Source organism: Scyliorhinus canicula, chromosome 16, assembly GCF_902713615.1.
Source record: "Scyliorhinus canicula chromosome 16, sScyCan1.1, whole genome shotgun sequence".
NCBI classification, from domain to species: domain Eukaryota; kingdom Metazoa; phylum Chordata; class Chondrichthyes; order Carcharhiniformes; family Scyliorhinidae; genus Scyliorhinus; species Scyliorhinus canicula.
In genome coordinates, this window is record NC_052161.1 from 21,634,099 (window position 1) to 21,655,961 (window position 21,863).

The window sequence follows — 21,863 nt, forward strand, 5'->3', positions numbered from 1 at the left end:
TTCAGTGCCTTCAGCCGTTCCTTGATAGCACTTGACGTGAATTGTATTGTCTGAAGACTGGTATCTTTGATGCTGGGAACCTCCAGAGGAGGTCAAGATGGATCATCCACTTGACACCTCTGATTGAAGATTACAAATGCTTCAGTCTTGTCTTTTTCATTGATGTGCTGGGCTCCCCAACCTTTGAGGATGGGGATATTTGTGGTGCCTCCTTCCCCAGTTAGTTGTCAAATTGTCCATCACTATTCACGACTGGATGTGGCAAACCAAGGTTGATCCCCTGGTTTGATGGTAATAGTAGAGTGGGGGATATGCTGGGCCATGTGTTACAGTTTGTGACTAAGTGCAATTCTGCTGTTACAAATGGATCACATGGATGCCCAGTATTGAGCTTCTAGATCTGCTCTAAACCTATCCCATTTTGCAGGTAGTGCTGCACAACATGATGGGACTCTCCTCAATGTGAAGATTTTACTTTCTCTCCACAAGGACTGTGTGGTGGTCACTCCTACTGATACTGTCATGGACAGATGCATCTGTGACAGGTAGATTGGCGAGGATGAAGTCAAGTAGGTTTTTGCCTCTTGGTTCCTTCACAATGTGCTACAGACTCGGTCTAACAGCTATATCCGTTAGGACTTGGCCAGCTGGTCCAGTAGTGGTGCAGCGACCAAGCCACCCTTGGTGATGGACATTGAAGTCCACTCAGAGTACATTCTGTGCCCTTGCCAGGCTCAGTGTTTCCTCGAAATGGACTTCAACACGGAGGAGATCTGATTTCACCAACTGAGGGGACCAGTGGGTGGTAACTAGCAGGAGGTTTCATTGTCCATGTTTAACCTGATGCCATGAGACGTTATGGGGTCCAAAATCAATGTTGAGGACTCCAAGGACTCCTGATTGCATACCACTGTGCTACAACCACCTCTAGTGGAATGGTATGGTGGCGTCAAGGGCATTATCTGTAAGGTATGATTTCTTGAGTATGACTATGACAGACTGCTGCTTGACTAATCTGTGAGACTTTTGACACAAGGCCCCTGATGTTACTAAGGAAGGCTTTGCAGGTCTGACAGGGCTGGGTTTGCTGTCGTCATTTCCGATGGCTAAGTTGAAACTGGGTGGTCCATCTAGTTTCATTCCTTTTCAGCTTTGTAGCAGATTGATACAACTGAGTGGTTTGCTAGTCAGTTTCAAAAGGCATTTAACCACATTGCTATGGGTCTGGACTCACATGTAGGCCAGACCAGGCGGGGATGGCAGATTTACTTCCTTCAAGGATATTAGTGAATCAGATGGAATTTTATGAAAATCAATGGTAGTTTTATGGTCGCAACTACTGAGACTAGCTCTTTAATTCAAGATTTATTAATTAAATTTATACTCCATTGGCTGCTGCGGTGGGATTTGAACCCATGACCCAGAGCATTAGCCTGAGCCTTTGGCTCTCGACCAGCAATCCAATTCTTCAGCTGGAGATTGGAACCCCTGAAAAACTATTTTGAGGTTTAATTTAACAACGTTTTCAGCCATTCCTCCCCTGGCTGATTTAGAAATCCTCGCCCACTGGTCAACTAACTTATTAGGACTGACCTCATTACTAAATGATGTTCTAGAAAGACTTTCAGTACTCATCTTGCTTGTTTCATTTATACTGAAATACTTAAAATGCTGCAAGGTCTCTATCATACACATTTTCAAATTTACATTTGTCATTCCTTTGTTATTCAGTCACAGGATTCACAGGGTGGCACAGTGCTTAGCTGATTGGGTTTTTACACCAATCCAGTAATTACATAGTCACTTTTCATTTCAGATATCATTTCATTTACAAGCTTTTCATTTCAGATTTATGTAAAAATTTTTCTGTTTAAATATCCCAGCTCCGGTGGTGGGATTTGAACTTATGTCGTTTGGTTACTAGCCTAGTAACATGGCCACTGTGCCATTTTGTGGGACTTCTACTGCACGAGAATCCAAATCCGGTTGAAAACAGGGAAGCATTGGAGACAAGGGCTAGAGAACGATCGAGGTGCAATGACGAGATAGAAATAAAAATACATTCAGGGACAGAGTGAGTGATATAGTGCAGGGAATACATATAGGAAGAAAGAGAAGCTAAAAGACGCCAAGGTCCATGTGACAAGAAGGAACATTCCAACTGAGCTATAAAAATAATTTCAGTAGAGTCAATCCGTCAATAGGAAGAATGGGACAATAACATAACAATGCAATTATTAAAAGAGGCGATGCAAAAAATAAAGAAACATAGGGGAAACATATGACAAAGGAGTGAGTGTGAGGCCTGTGCAAAGTTAATAACATTGACCCCTGTCCTGAAATTTATGATATATGGGCAACCAAGATGGCGGTTAGTGTCACTGTTCAATAATGTCCCTTTTTCAAAACATTGTTTCAGATGAAAATCTGAATGTGCTCAAATGAAGATGGTGTAGTATAGAACTCACAGTGTGTCCTGACCTGATCAAATAAATCAGTGCATGATGCATCTAAAATAGAGATGTGGATAAATGGATAAATATTCATGGTACTTGCTTGATTACTTTGGTAATCAGAGGATATTCATATTGAATACGGCCCAGGGGAGGAGCAGGTTTGATGTGCCAACTCTGCCCGGCTATGCTTTCTTCTGCTTTTACGAGCCACTAAGATCTCAAAGCTGAGAAATGATTGTCATAAAATATGTGATTTTATAAACTCATTCCGTTATTCAAAAATGTGTCCTGGTTTCTCAGATTGCATGTCCTGCTGAGTAATTACATGTGACTTACCAATGATTCCAATTTCTGATCACTCCGTGTTGTTTATTATTAGAAAAATCACCTCATAATAAACGCAGGATGAACAGCATCAAAATCGAGACTAATCCTGTCTGAAACTTCAGCGGGGGTCACTGGGGTAGTGATCAAGAGGCGCACATCCTGACTGATTTTGTTTTCTCTTTCTAGCCTTGAGGCACTGAGGTCAACTGAGATCAAAATATGAACAGCGTTTGTCTATGTGGCGTATGTTTCATATGGCCTTTACCAACTGACCTGTTGTACTTGAACAACATCATCAAATATTGCACATTAAGTGCCCATTGCAAATAAGTGAAATGCATTCGATTTTACTAGAATATTCAGACTCCTAATAGCAGAGTGACATTGTCTGAACTAATTAAAGCTCAATTGCCAGACAATAGGCAACAGCTACTTTTTGTTTTGAGTTCCTTGGTCAAAAACGCAGGCGAATACATTTAGTATCGTAAGTGTGAGTGACACAGACAGTTTTCCAAACAGCTCACAGTTAAATACAGAAATATATGTTGATCCCACAATGCTAAATTTGTCATACTTTGGCATATTTAGATTATAACCTTGCATTCTGCGATGGAATAATAGATACAAACACTCATATATTAATCTGAAATTTCTCTCTTTGCAACTTTGAATGGGTTAATTCCCCTAGTAAAATATTGCAAGAGGAGTTTAAGACAAATGTGTTCATAACAATTTCCCGGAACGACATGCATGTACATTTTCTGCTTGTCGAATTACTTCTCTCCCTAAAACACACCATACTTACCAAGGAGTTTTAGTGCCGTTTTACCAAACCAACACCCAAATGTGTTCGGGTATGACTAGTTAAAACTGCACAGAATTAGAACATTTCGCACCATAAAATTAACCATAAAATTATCCATAGAGTTCCTACAGTGCAGAAGAAAGCAGTTTGAGTCTACACTGAACTTTTGAAAGAGCACTCTTCCGAGGTTCACTCCCTCACCCTATCTCCATAATCCCACCTAACCTACACATTTTTGGACACTAAGGGGTATTTTAGCATTTGCCGCTCTGACACTAGCTGCCGTATTCTCCGGCGCTGGTTTTCGGGCGGGGTGGGTTTTACGCCACGCGGGCGAGGGCCGTTGGCAGCAGCCCCCCAGGCAATTCTCCGGGCCCCATGGGCCGAGTGGCCGTCGGTTTCTGGCCAGTCCCAGCGGCGTGTAATGGACATGGTTCATCATGGCGGGACCTGGCTGGTAGGCCATCTAGTGGAGTCCTCAGGGGGGTGCGCGTGGGGGGGGGGATCTGGCCCTGGGGGAGTGGGGGGGCCCCACGGTGGTCTGGCCCCACGGTGGCCTGGCCTGCGATCGGGGCCCACCGATCTGCAGGCGGGCCTGTACCGTGGGAGCACTCCTTCCTTCCACGCCGGCCTTTGTAGGGCTCCGCCATGGCCGGCGCAGAGAAGAACCCCTTGCGCATGCGCAGGAACACACTAGCCGGTCTGCGCATGCGCGGAACCACACCGCCGGTTCTGCGTATGCGCCAACCCCTCCGGCGCCGGCCTAGCTCCCGGAGGTGCGGAGGACGTCCTGTTGGCCCGACGCCGGAGTGGTTCACACCGTTCTTGGCGCCAGCGCAGACCATCCCGCCAATTGCGGGAGAATCCCGCCCACTGTGGCAGGAAACTGGAGCCTGTGGCGCTGTGAGGCAGAAGTTATCCCCTGTGCCACCAGGCCACACCTTTACAGTTATGATCTACTTATCAGGTAGCGTTTACAGGATTATGTGAAGCTGGGTGGGATGAATCCCTGTGACAAATCTTCTCTTCAGATTCCATGAGTGAACCAGGCTGATGGATCACTCATCAATTCTGCCCTGGGGTATGACATGCCTCTCTCGAGAACACTCAAACACTATCCACGACGCCTTATGCTGCTCATGCTCATGTATTTGCTTTGTTTGGCCCTTGTTCCGCATTGAAGCCAATCACTATTTGTCGATGTACCAATTGTCAGTGTATTCTTTGTTTTATTTTCTTTGTCTACTATGTATGTATTGTGTACGTTCCCTTAGCCGCAGAAAAATACTTTTGACTGTACTTAGGTACAATGACAATAAGTCAATCAATCAATCGAGTTCAAGTGTCACGTTACTGAGGCAGCCACAGAAGGTTTGACTGAGTTGTGAATCTTCCTCACCAGCTGCATTATTTTGGAACCAAGCTCAGCAACCCAGACACTCAGCTATTTTCTACTTCTACCAAGATGTGTCACAAGTTGGTCAGAAATATTTGTTCAGCAATGTTTTGAGCTGGCAAACCAGTCATTTAAAAAAAAACTATTAACGTAACATTGAAACTCTTGAGGATGTCATCATCCAAATCATATAAATCGCAGTAGAGTTTGATAATTTTACTGCCATTGCTTTTTATTAAAAGTTCTCCAGTGCACACAAAACATATAGTTACGCTGGGAATTGTGTGTCCATTCACTTTATTAGTTGTTGACTTAACTGACAGGCAATATTACAATAATCATGGGGGACTTGAATATGCAGGTGGACTGGGAAAATCAGGTTGGTAGTGGATCCCAAGAAAAGGAATTTGGGGAATGTCTAAGAGATGGTTTTTTGGAGCAGCTTGTGACAGAGCCCACTAGGGAACAGGCAATTCTGGATTTGTTGATGTGTAATGAGGCAGACTTGATTAGGGAACTTAAGGTGAAGAAATCCTTAGGAGCAGTGACCACAATATGATAGAATTTACCCTGCCGTTTGAGAGGGAGAAGCTGCAATCAGATATAACGGTATTACAATTAAATAAGGGTAACTACAAAGATATGAGGGAGGGGCTGGCCAGAGTTGATTGGAAAATTGCCTAGCAGCGAAGGCAGTGGAACAGCAATGGCAGGGACTTTTGGGCATTATTCGGGAGGCACAACAGAAATTCATCCCAAGGAGGTGGAAGTATGCTAAGGGGAGGACAAGGCATCTATGGCTGACGAGGGATGCAAGGACGGCATAAAAGCTAAAGAAAATGCATACAAAGTGGCGAGAATTAATGGAAAGCTAGAGGATTGGGAAGCCTTTAAAAGTGAGCAGTGGGCAACTAAAAAAGCAATAAGGGCGGAGAAGATGAAGTATGAGTGAAAACTAGCTAGTAATATAAAGGAAGATAGGAAGAATTTTTTTCCATATATAAAAGGTAAGAGAAAGGCAAAAATAGACATTGGACCACTGGAAAATGTGGCTGGAGAAGTAATAATAGGAAACAAAGAAATGGCAGAAGAACTGAATAGTTAGTTTGCATCAGTCTTCACGGTGGAAGACCCCAGTGGGATGCCAGAGCTCCAGGAGAACCAGGGGGCAGAGGTGAGTGCAGTGACCATTGCTCAGGAGAAAGTTCTGGGGAAACTGAAAGGTCTGAAGGTGGATAAGTCACCGGGACTGGATGAACTACACCCCAGGTTCCTAAAAGGGATAGCTGAGGAAATTGTGGAGGCATTGGTGATGATCTTTCAGGAAGCACTGGAGGCAGGAAGGATCCCAGAATCCCCTGGAAAGTGGCTAATGTAACACCACTGTTTAAGAAGGGAGGGAGGCAGAAGCGGGAAATTATAGGCTGGTTAGCCTGACTTCAGTCATTGGTAAGATTTTAGAGTCTCTTATTAAAGATGAGATTGCAAAGTACTTGGAAGTGCATGGTAAAAGAGGACTGAGTCAGCACTGCTTTGTCAAAGGGAGGTCGTGTCTGACAAATCTGTTAGAGTTATTTGAGGAGGTAACAATTAAGTTAGACAAAGGAGAACCAGTGGATGTGATTTATTTAGATTTCCAGAAGGCCTTTGACAAAGTGCGACATAGGAGACTGTTAAATAAGTTAAAAGCTCATGATGTTAAGTGTAAGATCCTGGCATGGATAGAGGATTGGCTGACTGTCAGAAGGCAGAAAGTGGGGATAAAGGGGTCTTTCTGAGGATGGCAGCCGGTGACTAGTGGTGTGCCACAGGGGTCTGTGCTGGGACCACAACCTTTCACAATATACATAAATGATCTGGAAGTAGGAACTGAAGGCACTGTTGCTAAGTTTGCAGATGATACAAAGATCTGTAGTGGGACAGGTAGTATTGAGGAAGCAAGGGGTCTGTAGAAGGATTTGGACAGGCTAGGAGTGTGGGCAATGAAGTGGCAAATGAAATACAATGTGGAAAAGTGTGAGGTTATGCACTTTGGAAGGGGGAATTTAGGTATAGACTATTTTTGAAATGGGGAAATGCTTAGGAAATCAGAAGCACAAAGGGACTTGGGAGTCCTTCATGATTCTCTTAAGGTTAATGTGCAGGTTCAGTTGGCAGTTAGGAAGGCAAATGCAATGTTAGCATTCACGTCAAGAGGGCTAGAATACAAGACCAGCGATGTACTTCTGAGGCTGTAAAGGCTATGGTCAGACCCCATTTGGAGCATTGTGAGCAGTTTTGGGCCCCTTATCAAAGGAAGGATGTGCTGGCCTTGGGAAGGGTCCAGAGGAGGTTTGCAAGAATGATCCCTGGAATGAAGAACTTGTCGTATGAGTAACGGTTGAGGACTCTGGGTCTGTACTCGTTAGAGTTTAGAAGGATGAGGGGGGGATCTTATTGAAACTTACAGGATACTGCGAGGCCTGGATAGAGTGGACATGGAGAGGATGTTTCCACTGGTCAGAGAAACTAGAACCAGAGGACACCATCTCAGACTAAAGGGACGATCCTTTAAAACTGAGATGAGGAGGAATTTCTTCAGCCAGAGGGTGGTGAATCTGTGGAACTCTTTGCCGCAGAAGACTGTGGAGGTCAAATCACTGAGTGTCTTTAAGACAGAGATAGATAGGTTCTTGTTTAATAAGCGGATCAGTGATTATAGGGAGAAGGCAGGAGAATGGAGATGAGAAATTATCAGCCATGATTAAATGGCAGAGCAGACTCGATGGGCCGAGTGGCCTAATTCTGCTCCTATGTCTTATGGTCTTATGGGGTTGTTAAGAAGGCGTATGGTGTGTTGGCTTTCATTAACAGGGTTTAAGAGCCGCAAGGTTTTGCTGCAGCTTTATAAAACTCTAGTTAGACCACACTTGGAATATTGTGTCCAGGTCTGGTCACCTCTTTATAGGATGTGGATGCTTTGGAGAGGGTACAGAGGAGATTTACCAGGATGCTGCCTGGACTGGAGGGCATGTCTTATGAAGAAAGGTTGAGAGAGCTAGGGCTTTTCTCACTGGAGCGAAGAAGGCAGAGAGGTGACTTGATAGAGGTGTACAAGGTGATGAGAGGCATGGATAGAGTGGATAGCCAGAGACTTTTCCCCAGGATGGAAATGGCTGTCACGAGGGGACATAATATTAAGGTGATTGGAGGAAGGTATAGGGGAGATGTCAGAGGTAGGTTCTTTACACAGAGAGTGGTGGGTGTGTGGAATGCACTGCCAGCAGAGGTGGTGGAGTCTGAGTCATTAGGGACATTTAAGCGCCTCTTAGACAGGCACACGGACAGCAGTAAATTAAAGGGGTGTAGGTTAGGTTGATCTTAGATTAGGATAAATGGTCGGCACAACATCGTGGGCTGAAGGGCCTGTATTGTGATATATTCTGTACTGTTCTATATATGTTTCTATGGTCAGCATGCATTTTAGCAGGAATGAGATGCACTTTGAGAGGTATAGGTTCAGAGAAGCTCACTGAAGCGTGAAGTTTTTAAAAAATGTGTCCAAAATAAATCAAAATCTCTACATCAGCTAAGAACATTCTAACATTGTGGTTGCTATCTTACCTATCTGTGCCATATTAGCTGGTACAATTGTTGCTGTGCACATTGTGTCTTCAGTTAAATTGCCCTTTTCCAGCATTACTTCCACCTCCATATCAAGAAATTATACAGTATAAAAGAATTAGCAGTGACCTCCTGCAAAATGATTACATTTTTGACACAGGCATCTGTGCTATTTAATTATAGTCTTGCTTTCAAATCAAGTCGCCTACATTTGGGCCACTGGAAGTAACTCAAAATGAAGAAGATGATTGAATCAAAAGTATACTGGAGGCAGGGAATAAGGATTTAGAGTATCAGATATTAAACTATTTCCTTATTAGGCCAGTTTTGAGATATCTGAAAAGTTGGTCACCTTACATTTTTATTTGTTTTAAGGGCGATGACGACAATTTTAGATTGTTTTATTTTTATTTTGGTGTAATGTGCGTGCCTCAATGGACAATGTTGAAGGTGAACCTGCCCTGTTTTAATAGTTTTGCCTGGACAATATCGGCTGTTTGGAGATGTGATCAGCTGCCTGTTACTTAAATGATCAGCGCATCAGTCAATAGCAGTGTATACCTTTTATTCTTGTTTGTGATCCACCTTTTAAAACTAGTTTGAATTTATATTAATTTTTATAGCTGAAGTGTTCCCATGAATGTAGTCCGGAGGACAGGCAAGAAAACGATCGTAATCCCCATGAAACTTATTTTTTGTCAGAAATCACAGCACAATGAGATTTGAAACTCATGAACACACACACTGTCACACACACACTGACACACACCCAGACATTGACACACACTAACTGACACACAGACACAGACTCACACATGCACACTGACATACATACTTACACACACACACATTCACACACAATAAAATGCACACTGACATACTGACACCGACACACACTGACACACATGCACACTGACACATGCTCTCAAACTGACACACAAAAACACAGACACACACATACACACTCACTGACACAGAATGACACAAAAACACAGCCATGCACACTGACACAAACACAGACACACATATTGACACTCACACGCACACACTGACACAGGCACACACTGACACACACACTGCAACATACATACACTCACAAACACTGACATACACACACTGACCAACACGCACACTGACACACACACAGACACACATATTGACACTCACACGCACACACTGACACAGGCACACACTGACACACACACTGCAACATACATACACTCACAAACACTGACATACACACGCTGATCAACACGCACACTGACACACACAAACACTGACACACACACTGGCATATACTGACATGCACACACTCACACTGACACACACTAACACAAAAATACTGACACACATACACACAGACTCATGCACACACTGACATACACACATTGACACACATATTAACACCGAAACACTGACACACATTGACACACACAGACACTCACTGACACACAAAAACACTGAGACGCACACAAGCACAGACAGGCGCACACTGGCACACAGACGCACGCGGGTGCACACACACGCTGGGACACACACGGACATTGACACACACAAACACAGATACACGCACTGACACACACATTGACACACAAACACTGACACACACAATGACACACATTCACACACACACACTGACACACAAAAACACTGAGACACACATAAACACAGGCACACTGCCACACACAGACACACACTGACATTGACAACACAAACACAGACACACACACATTGACACACACACTGACACATCCTGACAAACACACGTACTCACTGACACACATTCTGACACACACGCTGACACACACACTCACACTGACACACACATTGACAGGCACACACTGACACACACAAACACACTGACACAGACACAAACACAGGCACACACATTGAGACACACACTGGCACATACGCTCTGACACACACCCTCTGACGCACACACTCTGACACACACACACACACAGACATACACACTGACACACACATACACTGACAAACACACAAACACTCTGATTCACACAGACTTACACACACACATACTGATACACACACACACAGACACACACACTGGCACACAGGCACACATTGGCACGCACACACACAGACACACAGACACATACACACTGACAGGCACACACTGACACACACACACACTGACACACACTAAAACACAAACACAGAACGACACACAAAAACACTGATACACACACACTGACACACGCTGACCTACACACACACTGACACACAGACACATACACACTGACAGGCACACACTGTCACACACACACTGACACACAGACACATACACACTGACAGGCACACACTGTCACACACACACGCACTGACACACACTAAAACACAAACACAGAATGACACACAAAAACACTGATACACACACACTGACACACAGACACTGACACACATGCACTGATACACACTGTCACAAACACACTGACACACAGACACACACAGACAAGCACACACACAATGGCACATACACACAGACATGCACACACACTGACGCACACACATACATAGACACATGCACACACTGATGCACGCATACTGACACACACAAACACAGACACACACTGAGACACATGCACACTCTGGCACGCCCACACCAACACACATGGACACACAGTGACACACACAAACACAGAGACACAGACTGACACACACTGAGACACACACTGACATACACATACTGACACACACATTGACATACACCCACACACTGACACAGACACAATGACATTCACTGATACAGACAATGACACACAGACAATGACACACACTGACACACATGCTGACAAACACACTGACACACACACACAGACACTCACTGACACACACACAGACACTCACTGACACACAGAAACACTGAGAGACACACAAACAGGCACACACTGGCACACACACACACACACACGAACACTGACACACGCAAACATAGACACACACACTGACACCCACACTGAGACACACACACATTGACACACACACACACTGACACACACACTGAGACACACACACATTGGCACATACACACACTGACACACACACACATATGCACACACACTGATGCACATACAAAGACTGACACACAGGCATGTACACACACACTGACACACAGACACACAGACACACACAGACATGCACACACACTGACACACATATTGACAAACGCACTTACACACTGACACACACACTGACATACACACACAGACATTCACTGACACACAAAAAAACTGAGAGACACACATACACAGACAGGCACACACACACACACCAACACTGACACATGCAAACATAGACACACACACACTGAGACACACACTGAAACAAACATGGAGACACACACACACACTGACACACAGACACACACTCACATATGCACACTGACATACATACTTACACACACACACTGGCACACACACTGACACACAATAAAATGCACACTGACACACTGACACCGACACACATGCACACTGACACACACACACAGACACACACACTGACACACAGACACATATTGGCACGCACACAGATACAGAGACACATACACACTGACAGGCACACACTGACACACACATGCAATGACACACATACACTGACACACACTGAAACACAAACACAGAATGACACACAAAAACACTGACATACACACACACATACACACACACAGATACACTCACATTGACACACAAAAACACTGACACACTGACACACACACACTGACACACGCTGACATACACAAACACTGGTACACAGACACTGGCACACAGACACTAACACACATGCACTGATGCACACTCTGTCACAAACACACTGACACACAGACACACACAGACATGCACACACACTGACGCACACACATACATAGACACATACACACACTGATGCACGCATACTGACACACACGCTGACACACACTGACACACACCCAGACATTGACACACACTAACTGACATACAGACACACACTCACACATGCACACTGACATACATACTTACACACACACTGGCACACACACTGACACACAATAAAATGCACACTGACACACTGACACCGACACACACTGACACATGCACACTGACACATGCACTCAAACTGAAACACAAAACACGGGGACACACAGACACACACACTGACACACAATAACACACAAAAGACTGCCATGCACACTGACACACACAGGCACACAGGGCCGGCTCAAGGCACCGGCAACTCGGGCAGTTGCCCGGGGCGCCATGTGCCGGGGGGCGCCAGAGACTCGGGTCCCGCGCATGCGCAGTTGGGCCGGTGCCAACCAGCGCATGCGCGGTGGCCGCCCTCCCCCAAGGCGCCCCCGCTCGGTCCGCCCCTCCCGGTCCGCCCCGCTCGGTCCGCCCCCCCCGCTCAGTCCGCTCCCCACCGCCCCCCCCCCTCGGGTCCGCCCCCCCATCGGGTCCGCCCTCCCCCGCCCCCCCCTCGGGTTCGCCCCCCCCCCCCCCCCCCCTCGGGTCCGCCCCCCCCTGCCCCCCCCTCGGGTCCGCCCCCCCCCGCCCCCCCCCTCGGGTCCGCCCCCCCCCCGCCCCCCTCGGGTCCGCCCCCCCTCGGGTCCGCCCCCCCCCTCGGCCCGCCCCCCCCGCCCCTCAGCCCCGCCCCCCCGTCCCTCGGCCCCGCCCCCCCAAGGGCGCCGAAGTTCAGCTTGCCCGGGGCGCCAGCAACCCTAGGGCCGGCGCTGCAGGCACACATATTGACACTCACACGCACACACTGACACAGGCACACACTGACACACACACTGTAACATACATACACACACACACACTGACATACACACACTGACCAACATGCACACTGACACACACAAACACTGACACACACACTGGCATATACTGACATGCACACACTCACACTGACACAAAGTAACACAAAAATACTGACACACATATGCACAGACTCATGCACACACTGACAAACACACATTGACACACATATTAACACAGAAACACTGACACACATACATACAGATATACACGCGCACACACACTGACACACACAGACACTCACTGACACAAAAACACTGAGACGCACACAAACACAGACAGGTGCACACAGACACGCGGGCGCACACACACACGCCGGGACACACACGGACATTGACACACACAAACACAGATACACGCACTGACACACACATTGACACACAAACACTGACACACACAATGACACACATTGACACACCCACTGACACACAAAAACACAGGCACACTGACACACACACACACTGACAAACACACAAACACTCTGATTCACACAGACTTACACAGACACATACTGACACACATGCACACATTGACACATACACAGACACACACACTGGCACATAGACACACATTGGTGCGCACACACTGACACACACACTCTGACACACACACTGACACACACACACAGACACTCACTGACACACACATACTGACACTCACTGACACACAGAAACACTGAGAAACACACAAACAGGCACACACTGGCACACACACACACGGACACTGATACACGCAAACATAGACACACACACTGACACACACACACATATGCACACACTGATGCACACACAAAGGCTGACACAGAGGCACGCACACACACACTGACACACACACACACACACACACACTGACACACAGACATGCACACACTGACACACAGACATGCACACACTGACACACAGACATGCACACACACTGACACACATATTGACAAACGCACTTACACACTGACACACACACTCTGCCACACACACACTGACATACACACACAGACATTCACTGACACACAAAAAAACTGAGAGACACACATACACAGACAGACACACACACACACCAACACTGACACATGCAAACATAGACACACACACACTGAGACACACACTGAAACAAACATGGAGACACACACACACACTGACACACGCTAACATAGACACACACACACTGAGACACACACTGTAACACACACTAAGCCACACACTGACACACAGGCAAACCGACACACACTGACACTGACATGCAAACATAGACACACTCACTGACACCCACACTGAGACACACACAGACACCCACAGACACGCACACACACTGACACACACACACTGGCGCACAGACACGCACACACACTGACACACACACACAGACACTCAGACAGAGACACACACACTGACACAAAATGACACACAAAAACACTGACACACACACTGAGACAAACATACACACTGGTACACACACACCAACACACACGGACACACATCAACACACAAAAATAGGCAAACAGACTGACACACACACACTGACACACACACTCTGCCACACACACTGAAGCACACAACGACGCACATACTGATACACACACTTACACAGTGACACACATATTGACAAACGCACTTACACACTGACACACACAACCTGCCACGCACACACACACTGACACACACATTGACACACACACACACACTGGCACACACAAACGCTGAGACACATACTGACAAACACACACGCACGCTGACACAGACACGCTGACACACACACACTGACGCACACACACACTGACACACATACTGACACACACACACACCGACACACATACTGACATACACAATTACGCACTGACACACAAACTCTGTCACACACACACTGACACACACACACAGACACACATACTGAGAAACACACATAGACACTCACTGACACACAAAAACACTGAGAGACACACAAACATAGACAGGCACTCACTGGCACACACACACGGACACTGACACAGACACACACACAGACTGACACACACACACACTGAGATACACTAACACACAAAAACATTGACGCACATAGTGACACTCACACTGACACATACACACACACTGACACACACACTGACACACCCACACACTGACACACACACTGACACACACACAGACACATACATCCTCAATCACACACACTGACACACACATTGACACACAAACACTGATACACACACTGACATACACACACACACACAGACTTACACACAAAAACACTGACACACAGACACTGGCACACACAGACACACACAGACACACACAAACACAGGCACACACAGGCGCACACAAACACAGACACATACATTGATACACACACTGAGACACACACTGACACACACAAACACAGACACATACATTGACATACACACTGAGACACACACTGACACACACAAACACAGACACATACATTGACACACACACTGATGCACACACACATAGGTACACATACTAACAAATACACATACACACTGACACACACACTGACGCACACACTGATGCACACACACATAGGTACATATACTAACAAATACACATACACACTGACACACACACTGCCGCACACACTGACACACACACACACACTGACACACTTACATTGACATACACAGGAATACACACTGACACAGTTACTGACAAAAACACACACACTGACACACACTCACTGACACAGACACACATATGCTGACACAGACACACTGACACAGACACACTGACACAGACACACTGACACACACACACACAGACACACACACACTGACACAAACACATACTGACACACACACACACTGTCACACATACACTGACAGACACAGACACAAGCAGACACACAGACACACACATAGACTGATGCACACAGACTGAGACACACGCTGAGATACAGACTGGCACAGAAACACTGACACACACACACTTACACACACTGAGACACACAAAAACACTGACGCACACAATGACACTCACACCGACACATACACACTCACTGACACACCTACACACTGACACACGCACTGACACATGCACTGACACACACTCTGATACACACACAAATTGACACACACACTGACACACATACAGGCACACATTCTAACAAACACACATACACACTGACACACACATTCTGACACACACACTGACACATAAACACTGACACACATACTAACAAACACACTGACATACACACACACACACACACATTGATGCATACTCACACACACCCACACAAACATGCACTATATGATGTGAACAAAAGAGAAATGGGGCATGATTCTCCGCTGGCAGGATTCTCCGTTTTGCCGGCGCCCGGGGGTTTTCCGATGGCGTGGAACTGCCCCACAATGAGAATCCCGTCGGCTGGTTGGGGCAGAAATGTGGGCAGGGTCGGAGAATCGCCTGGGACCGGCCCAAATCCCGCCCCCGCCGTGGCTGGAATTCTCCACCACCCAGGAATTGGCGGGGGCGGGAATCACACCCCGCCGATCGGCGAGCCACCCGCGCCAATTCTCCAGCCCGCGATGGGCTGAAGTCCCGCCGCTGAGAGGCCTCTCCCACCACCGTCGTTTGAACCAACTCGGGTGGTGGCAGGATTGGCGGCGCGAGCGGGGCCCCGGGGTTCTGGGGTGGGCGCGGGACAATCGGACCCACGGTGGCCAGGCCCGCGATCAGGGCCCACCAATCGGCGGGCGGGCCAGTGCCGGGGGGGGGGGGCACTCTTTTTCTTCCGCCGCCACCATGGCCTCCACCATGGCGGAGGCGGAAGAGACCCCCCTACCGCGCAAGCGCTGGTGGTGACGTCAGCGCCAGCTGATGTACCGGCGCATGCGCGAACCGGTGAAGGCCTTTCGGCCAGCCCCGACGCCGGGGGGGGGGGGAGGGCGGTTTTGGCTTCAGTCGGCGTGGCGCCAACCTCTCCAGTGTGGGCCTAGCCCCTCAATGTGAGGGCTTGGCCCCTAAAGGTATGGAGAATTCTGCACCTTTGGGGAGGCCTGACGCCGGAGTGGTTGGCGCCACTCCGCTACACCGGGACACCCCGCCCCGCCGGGTAGGGAAGAATCTCGCCCGTGGTGCGGCGGGACGGAGAATCCAGCCCATGGTTCTCCAAATGTGTGTTTTTGCTGCAAAGCTTAACCCTAATTTTAATGAATCGAAAATCATGGGTGGCACATCCTTTACATTCTGATGCACCTTATTGTGCTAGGAACTCTGGACTGGATCAGTGAATTTCAGAAATCTTTGCTGCAAAGCGGTTTTGACAAAGTGCTTTAAATACTATGCCGTTTAATCCCTCTTTTCCTGCAGCCATTTCTTGTTTGGGTACAGATGCATATGTATCGAATGTCTTCAGTCGTCAATTCAAATAACTGTTCATATGATGAGCCTAGACGGCGAGTGTCAGCAGATTATTCAATTGCAGCTTGTGTCAATCCTATCATCTTTCAGAAACAATGCCCAATTTTCAGCCAGGACAGCCAGCGGGGGCAGGAATTCTCACTCTCTACCGTCCAGGTTTACCTGTGCCTGATTAAACCACCTGAACTAACTCTGCATTATCCAACATTGACCGTGGGAACTATCGAGCTGCATGGCTAAGTATATAACAGTACATTGTGCATTTAGCAAATCAGCCACCAGGACAGCATGTATAAGACAAATCAAACTCAGTATTGAAATCGCTGCCAGCATATTGACCGATGCAAACATCTGTACCAAAGTCCTATCTTTGCTTTGTTGCTCACCCACTCCACTAAAACAGCAGGATGGTTAACTTGGTAGGAGCTTTTGCACAACATCACTGCCAACAACAATTTCCATCCTCCGATTACTGATGGATTAAACTAAGAATAAATAGGATTGATTAGAATGTGGAACATAATCGCCATTGATTTGCCATTATTTCAGTTTTAAGCACGTGGACATCACCCGAATTAACCCCTCTCCTCCTCTTCCAGTTTTCCTTTCCACACCGATTGTATTCTCTGAGAATCACTGATGGTTCTGAACAAATTCCCCTTGGATACTGTTGAGATATTTAATTTTGCTGACATGTTGGCACCATCCCTGTGCTGGTCAAAGAACAAAGAAGAATACAGCACAGGAACAGGCCCTTCGGCCCTTCCAAGCCTGCGCTGACCATGGTACATGCCTAATCTAAAACCGCCTGCACTTACGGAGTCCGTAACCTTCCATTCCCACCCTATTCATATATTCGTCTCGATTTCCCTAAAATGCCGTTATCGTACCTGCTCCCACCACCTCCCCAGGCAACGGGTTCCATATATTTACCAGCCTCTGAGTAAAAAAAACGGTCATTCAAAAAAAGGGGCTCAGCATTTCTTTCCCCTGGGGTCTGATGTCAGAGCGGTCCATTAAAGGCTGCCTGTTCAAAACAGTGATCAGGCAGAAAGAAAGGATTTTAAAAGAAAACCAATTATAGATGCCACCTTCTCCGGGCGAGTGATGTATTTTGAACTGGATGCTTGAATTAGAACATAGAACATAGAACAGTACAGCACAGAACAGGTCCTTCGGCCCTCGATGTTGTGCCGAGCAATGATCACCCCACTCAAACCCACGCATCCACCCTATACCCGTAACCCAACAACCCCCCCCTTAACCTTACTTTTTAGGACACTACGGGCAATTTAGCGTGGCCAATCTACCTAACCTGCACATCTTTGGACTGTGGGAGGAAACCGGAGCACCCGGAGGAAACCCACGCACACATGGGGAGGACGTACAGACTCCGCACAGACAGTGACCCAGCCGGGAATCGAACCTGGGACCCTGGAGCTGTGAAGCATTTATGCTAACCACCATGCTACCGTGCTGCCCGTGTCCAAACATAATCATAGAACAGTACAGCACAGAACAGGCCCTTCGGCCCTCGATGTTGTGCCGAGCAATTAAAACGTGTCCAAACATAATCAGCTGGAAATCAACACAAAGTCAGCTGGGAACCTAGTGTGACACCAATCCACAGACCGCCTTTGGAAATGACAAACAGGATCAAGTTCAACCCCCCCCCCCCCCCCCCCCCCCCCCCCCCGACTCCACTGCCCCTGTGAAAGTTGCAAGTTAAATTAGTATTCTCATTGTAAAGACTTACCCACAGTTGTGAACACGGTACAACAGAAAAACAAAGAACCGAGAAAGTTCCACTGATTCTTATTTTCTTTAAGAGTGGACCAATAACTTTGGAAATCCATCAGTTTTTTCCTTACTGCATCTTTGAAGTACTTTTTTCCAGCTTGAGTTTCATTCCCTACAAGTAATGATATGCATCAACTATTTTGATTTAAAATATATTTTTTAGGGAGGGGGTGTTGAATGATATAAACTATAACCTCATGCAATTATAATATTTTATTTAGCATAGAATTGAATTTCAAGGAAGGGGGTCATGGCAGATATTAATTATAGAAACTGAAGCAATTAGCTAAACGGTTTGAAGGAAAGTTAAGGGAAGATAAATTCAGCATACCTTCATGAGTCTTGTTGGCAATTTCCCACAGCTCATTCAAAAAATTGTCATAGTTCTTTGCTGATTCATTGGTCCTTTCCAGCTGCTCAAACAGAAATGCTCCGAAGACTGCGTACATTACCAGGAGGAAGACCAGGAATAAATGAGGAAGAATGGTATTCAGAACTTTGAGACTCCGGAATTTGCATTTGGAAGCAGGATTTTGCTCCGGAGTGGACATCTCATTTGCCGGAGGCAATGTAATGATGGTAATGTCAGCTGCAGCAGAGTCTCTGTCTTTTAAACGCATTGCACGAGACAGAGTGCCTCACTTAAAATAACCACCGAGAGTATATGGGCATGAAGGACTTCAGGCTGTTGGCAAATTAGCTGAGCTTTCAACTCCCCAAGGAGAAAACAAACAGCCTTAACAGCAGCATTTACTAGAAATTAATATTGATCCTTGCAGCTTTAATGCGGACTGGTGAAAAGAAATATTTACCAGCTTCCAGATAGAGTAAAGCTACCTGGTTTGTATGTGTTTGCCAGCAGCATCCTGCCGTCAGATGGCCCAAAACTTTATCCAAATGGCACATTTCAGTAAAAAAAATGTTGTATAAGTGCAGGGGAAAAAATGTAGCTCTGAGCTAGGCAGTTATTAAAATAGATTTCCGATTGGAATAGTTTAATTATTTGAAAACTAACTTAAATCATCATTTATTTGTTAGATCTATTTCTTGACAGAATTACAACAATTCTTGAAGGGCAGAACATTGGGGAAAGTGGGACTTGAAAAATCCTTCCTGACACAAAGAGCCAAATTGTCCTTGTCCTCTTTTTATGAAAATATTTTATTGAGTTTTCATTTTTATATCCAACAACATATATATTACAAAACCGCGCCAAAAACTCAACACACATATCCACAAGCAAGTATCTTCACTACAACTGAGGCCGTGACCCTCTCCTTTAGTTGGTGTACATATTTAACATGGCCAAAACGCCTATTTACAAACATTTATTTAAAGTTTGGTTTGGGCCTTAACTTGCCCTCGGACCGGTCCCTTGTGGCTTTGTCCCCTTCTTGTGCTGTACACATCTATCAGCGAGAAATTGGGCTCATTGGTGCCTGCTTCATGGGTGCTATGAACGCCCTCAGTGCTCCAAAATACCATGCACGGCACATATGCTCATTCCTCTGGTGAAACATGCCAGTTGCCTGTTGGTGCAGATGGTAATGTGTGCAAAACGATTGTTAGCCAGAAGTATGCAGAGCAGACAGACCATGAAGTCCTTGAGTGTGCCACATTGCCATATTTGAAACTCAAATCTCCAGCTGAGGCCTGCTCTTAAATATCCACAGTTGAACACATGGTCAGCAGCAGCAAGCACATCCCCATCGGTGCCATCGGTGCGATAAAAATCGGGATGGTCGTCGTGAAATCGGCCGAGGTTCACGACGGCCTCGGAGCCCGCTCCCCGCACCTAATTCACCCCCACCCGAGGGGCTAGGAGCGGGCCTCCGTCTTTCCCGGCCGCGACTTTGTCGTGCAAAACAGCGCATTTGTGAGGTCATCCGCGCATGCGCAGGTTGCCGGTTCCAACCCGCGCATGCGCGGATGACTTCATCGTGCAGACTGCGCAAACCGTGCATGCGCGGTCGCCGTCTTTCTCCTCAGCCGCCCGGCAAGACGTGGCGGCTTGATTTTGCCGGGCGGCGGAGGGGAAAGAGTGCATCTGTTTTGGACGCTGGCCCGACGATCGGTGGGCACCGATCGCGGGCCTGTCCCCTCCCGAGCACAGTCGTGGTGCTCCCGTGCCAATCGGGCCCCTAGATGCCCCAAACGGGCATCTGGCGCCCGTTTCACGAATGCAGCGACCAGGTGTGGTTGCTGCAGTGGTGAAACGGGCGTGAAGGGCCGGCCGCTCGGCCCATCGGGCTCGGAGAATCGCCGTTTGCTGTGAAAAACGGCGAGCGCCGG

The 21,863-nt window shown here is 46.9% G+C and overlaps 1 protein-coding gene across 1 annotated transcript in view; it reads right to left on the reverse strand.

Annotated features, from left to right (window-relative positions):
- kcnk18 (potassium channel, subfamily K, member 18) overlaps positions 1-21,267 on the reverse strand; it is a 34,682-nt gene extending 13,415 nt beyond the window's left edge. Inside the window, exons 1-2 of the mRNA XM_038821733.1 lie at positions 19,903-21,267; positions 19,528-19,683 (exon numbers count right to left, since the gene is read on the reverse strand). Of these exons, the coding sequence (XP_038677661.1) occupies positions 19,528-19,683; positions 19,903-20,191 (445 nt within the window). The 5' untranslated portion in view covers positions 20,192-21,267. The remainder of the gene's footprint in view (positions 1-19,527; positions 19,684-19,902) is intronic.
- Between the last annotated feature and the right edge of the window lie 596 nt (positions 21,268-21,863).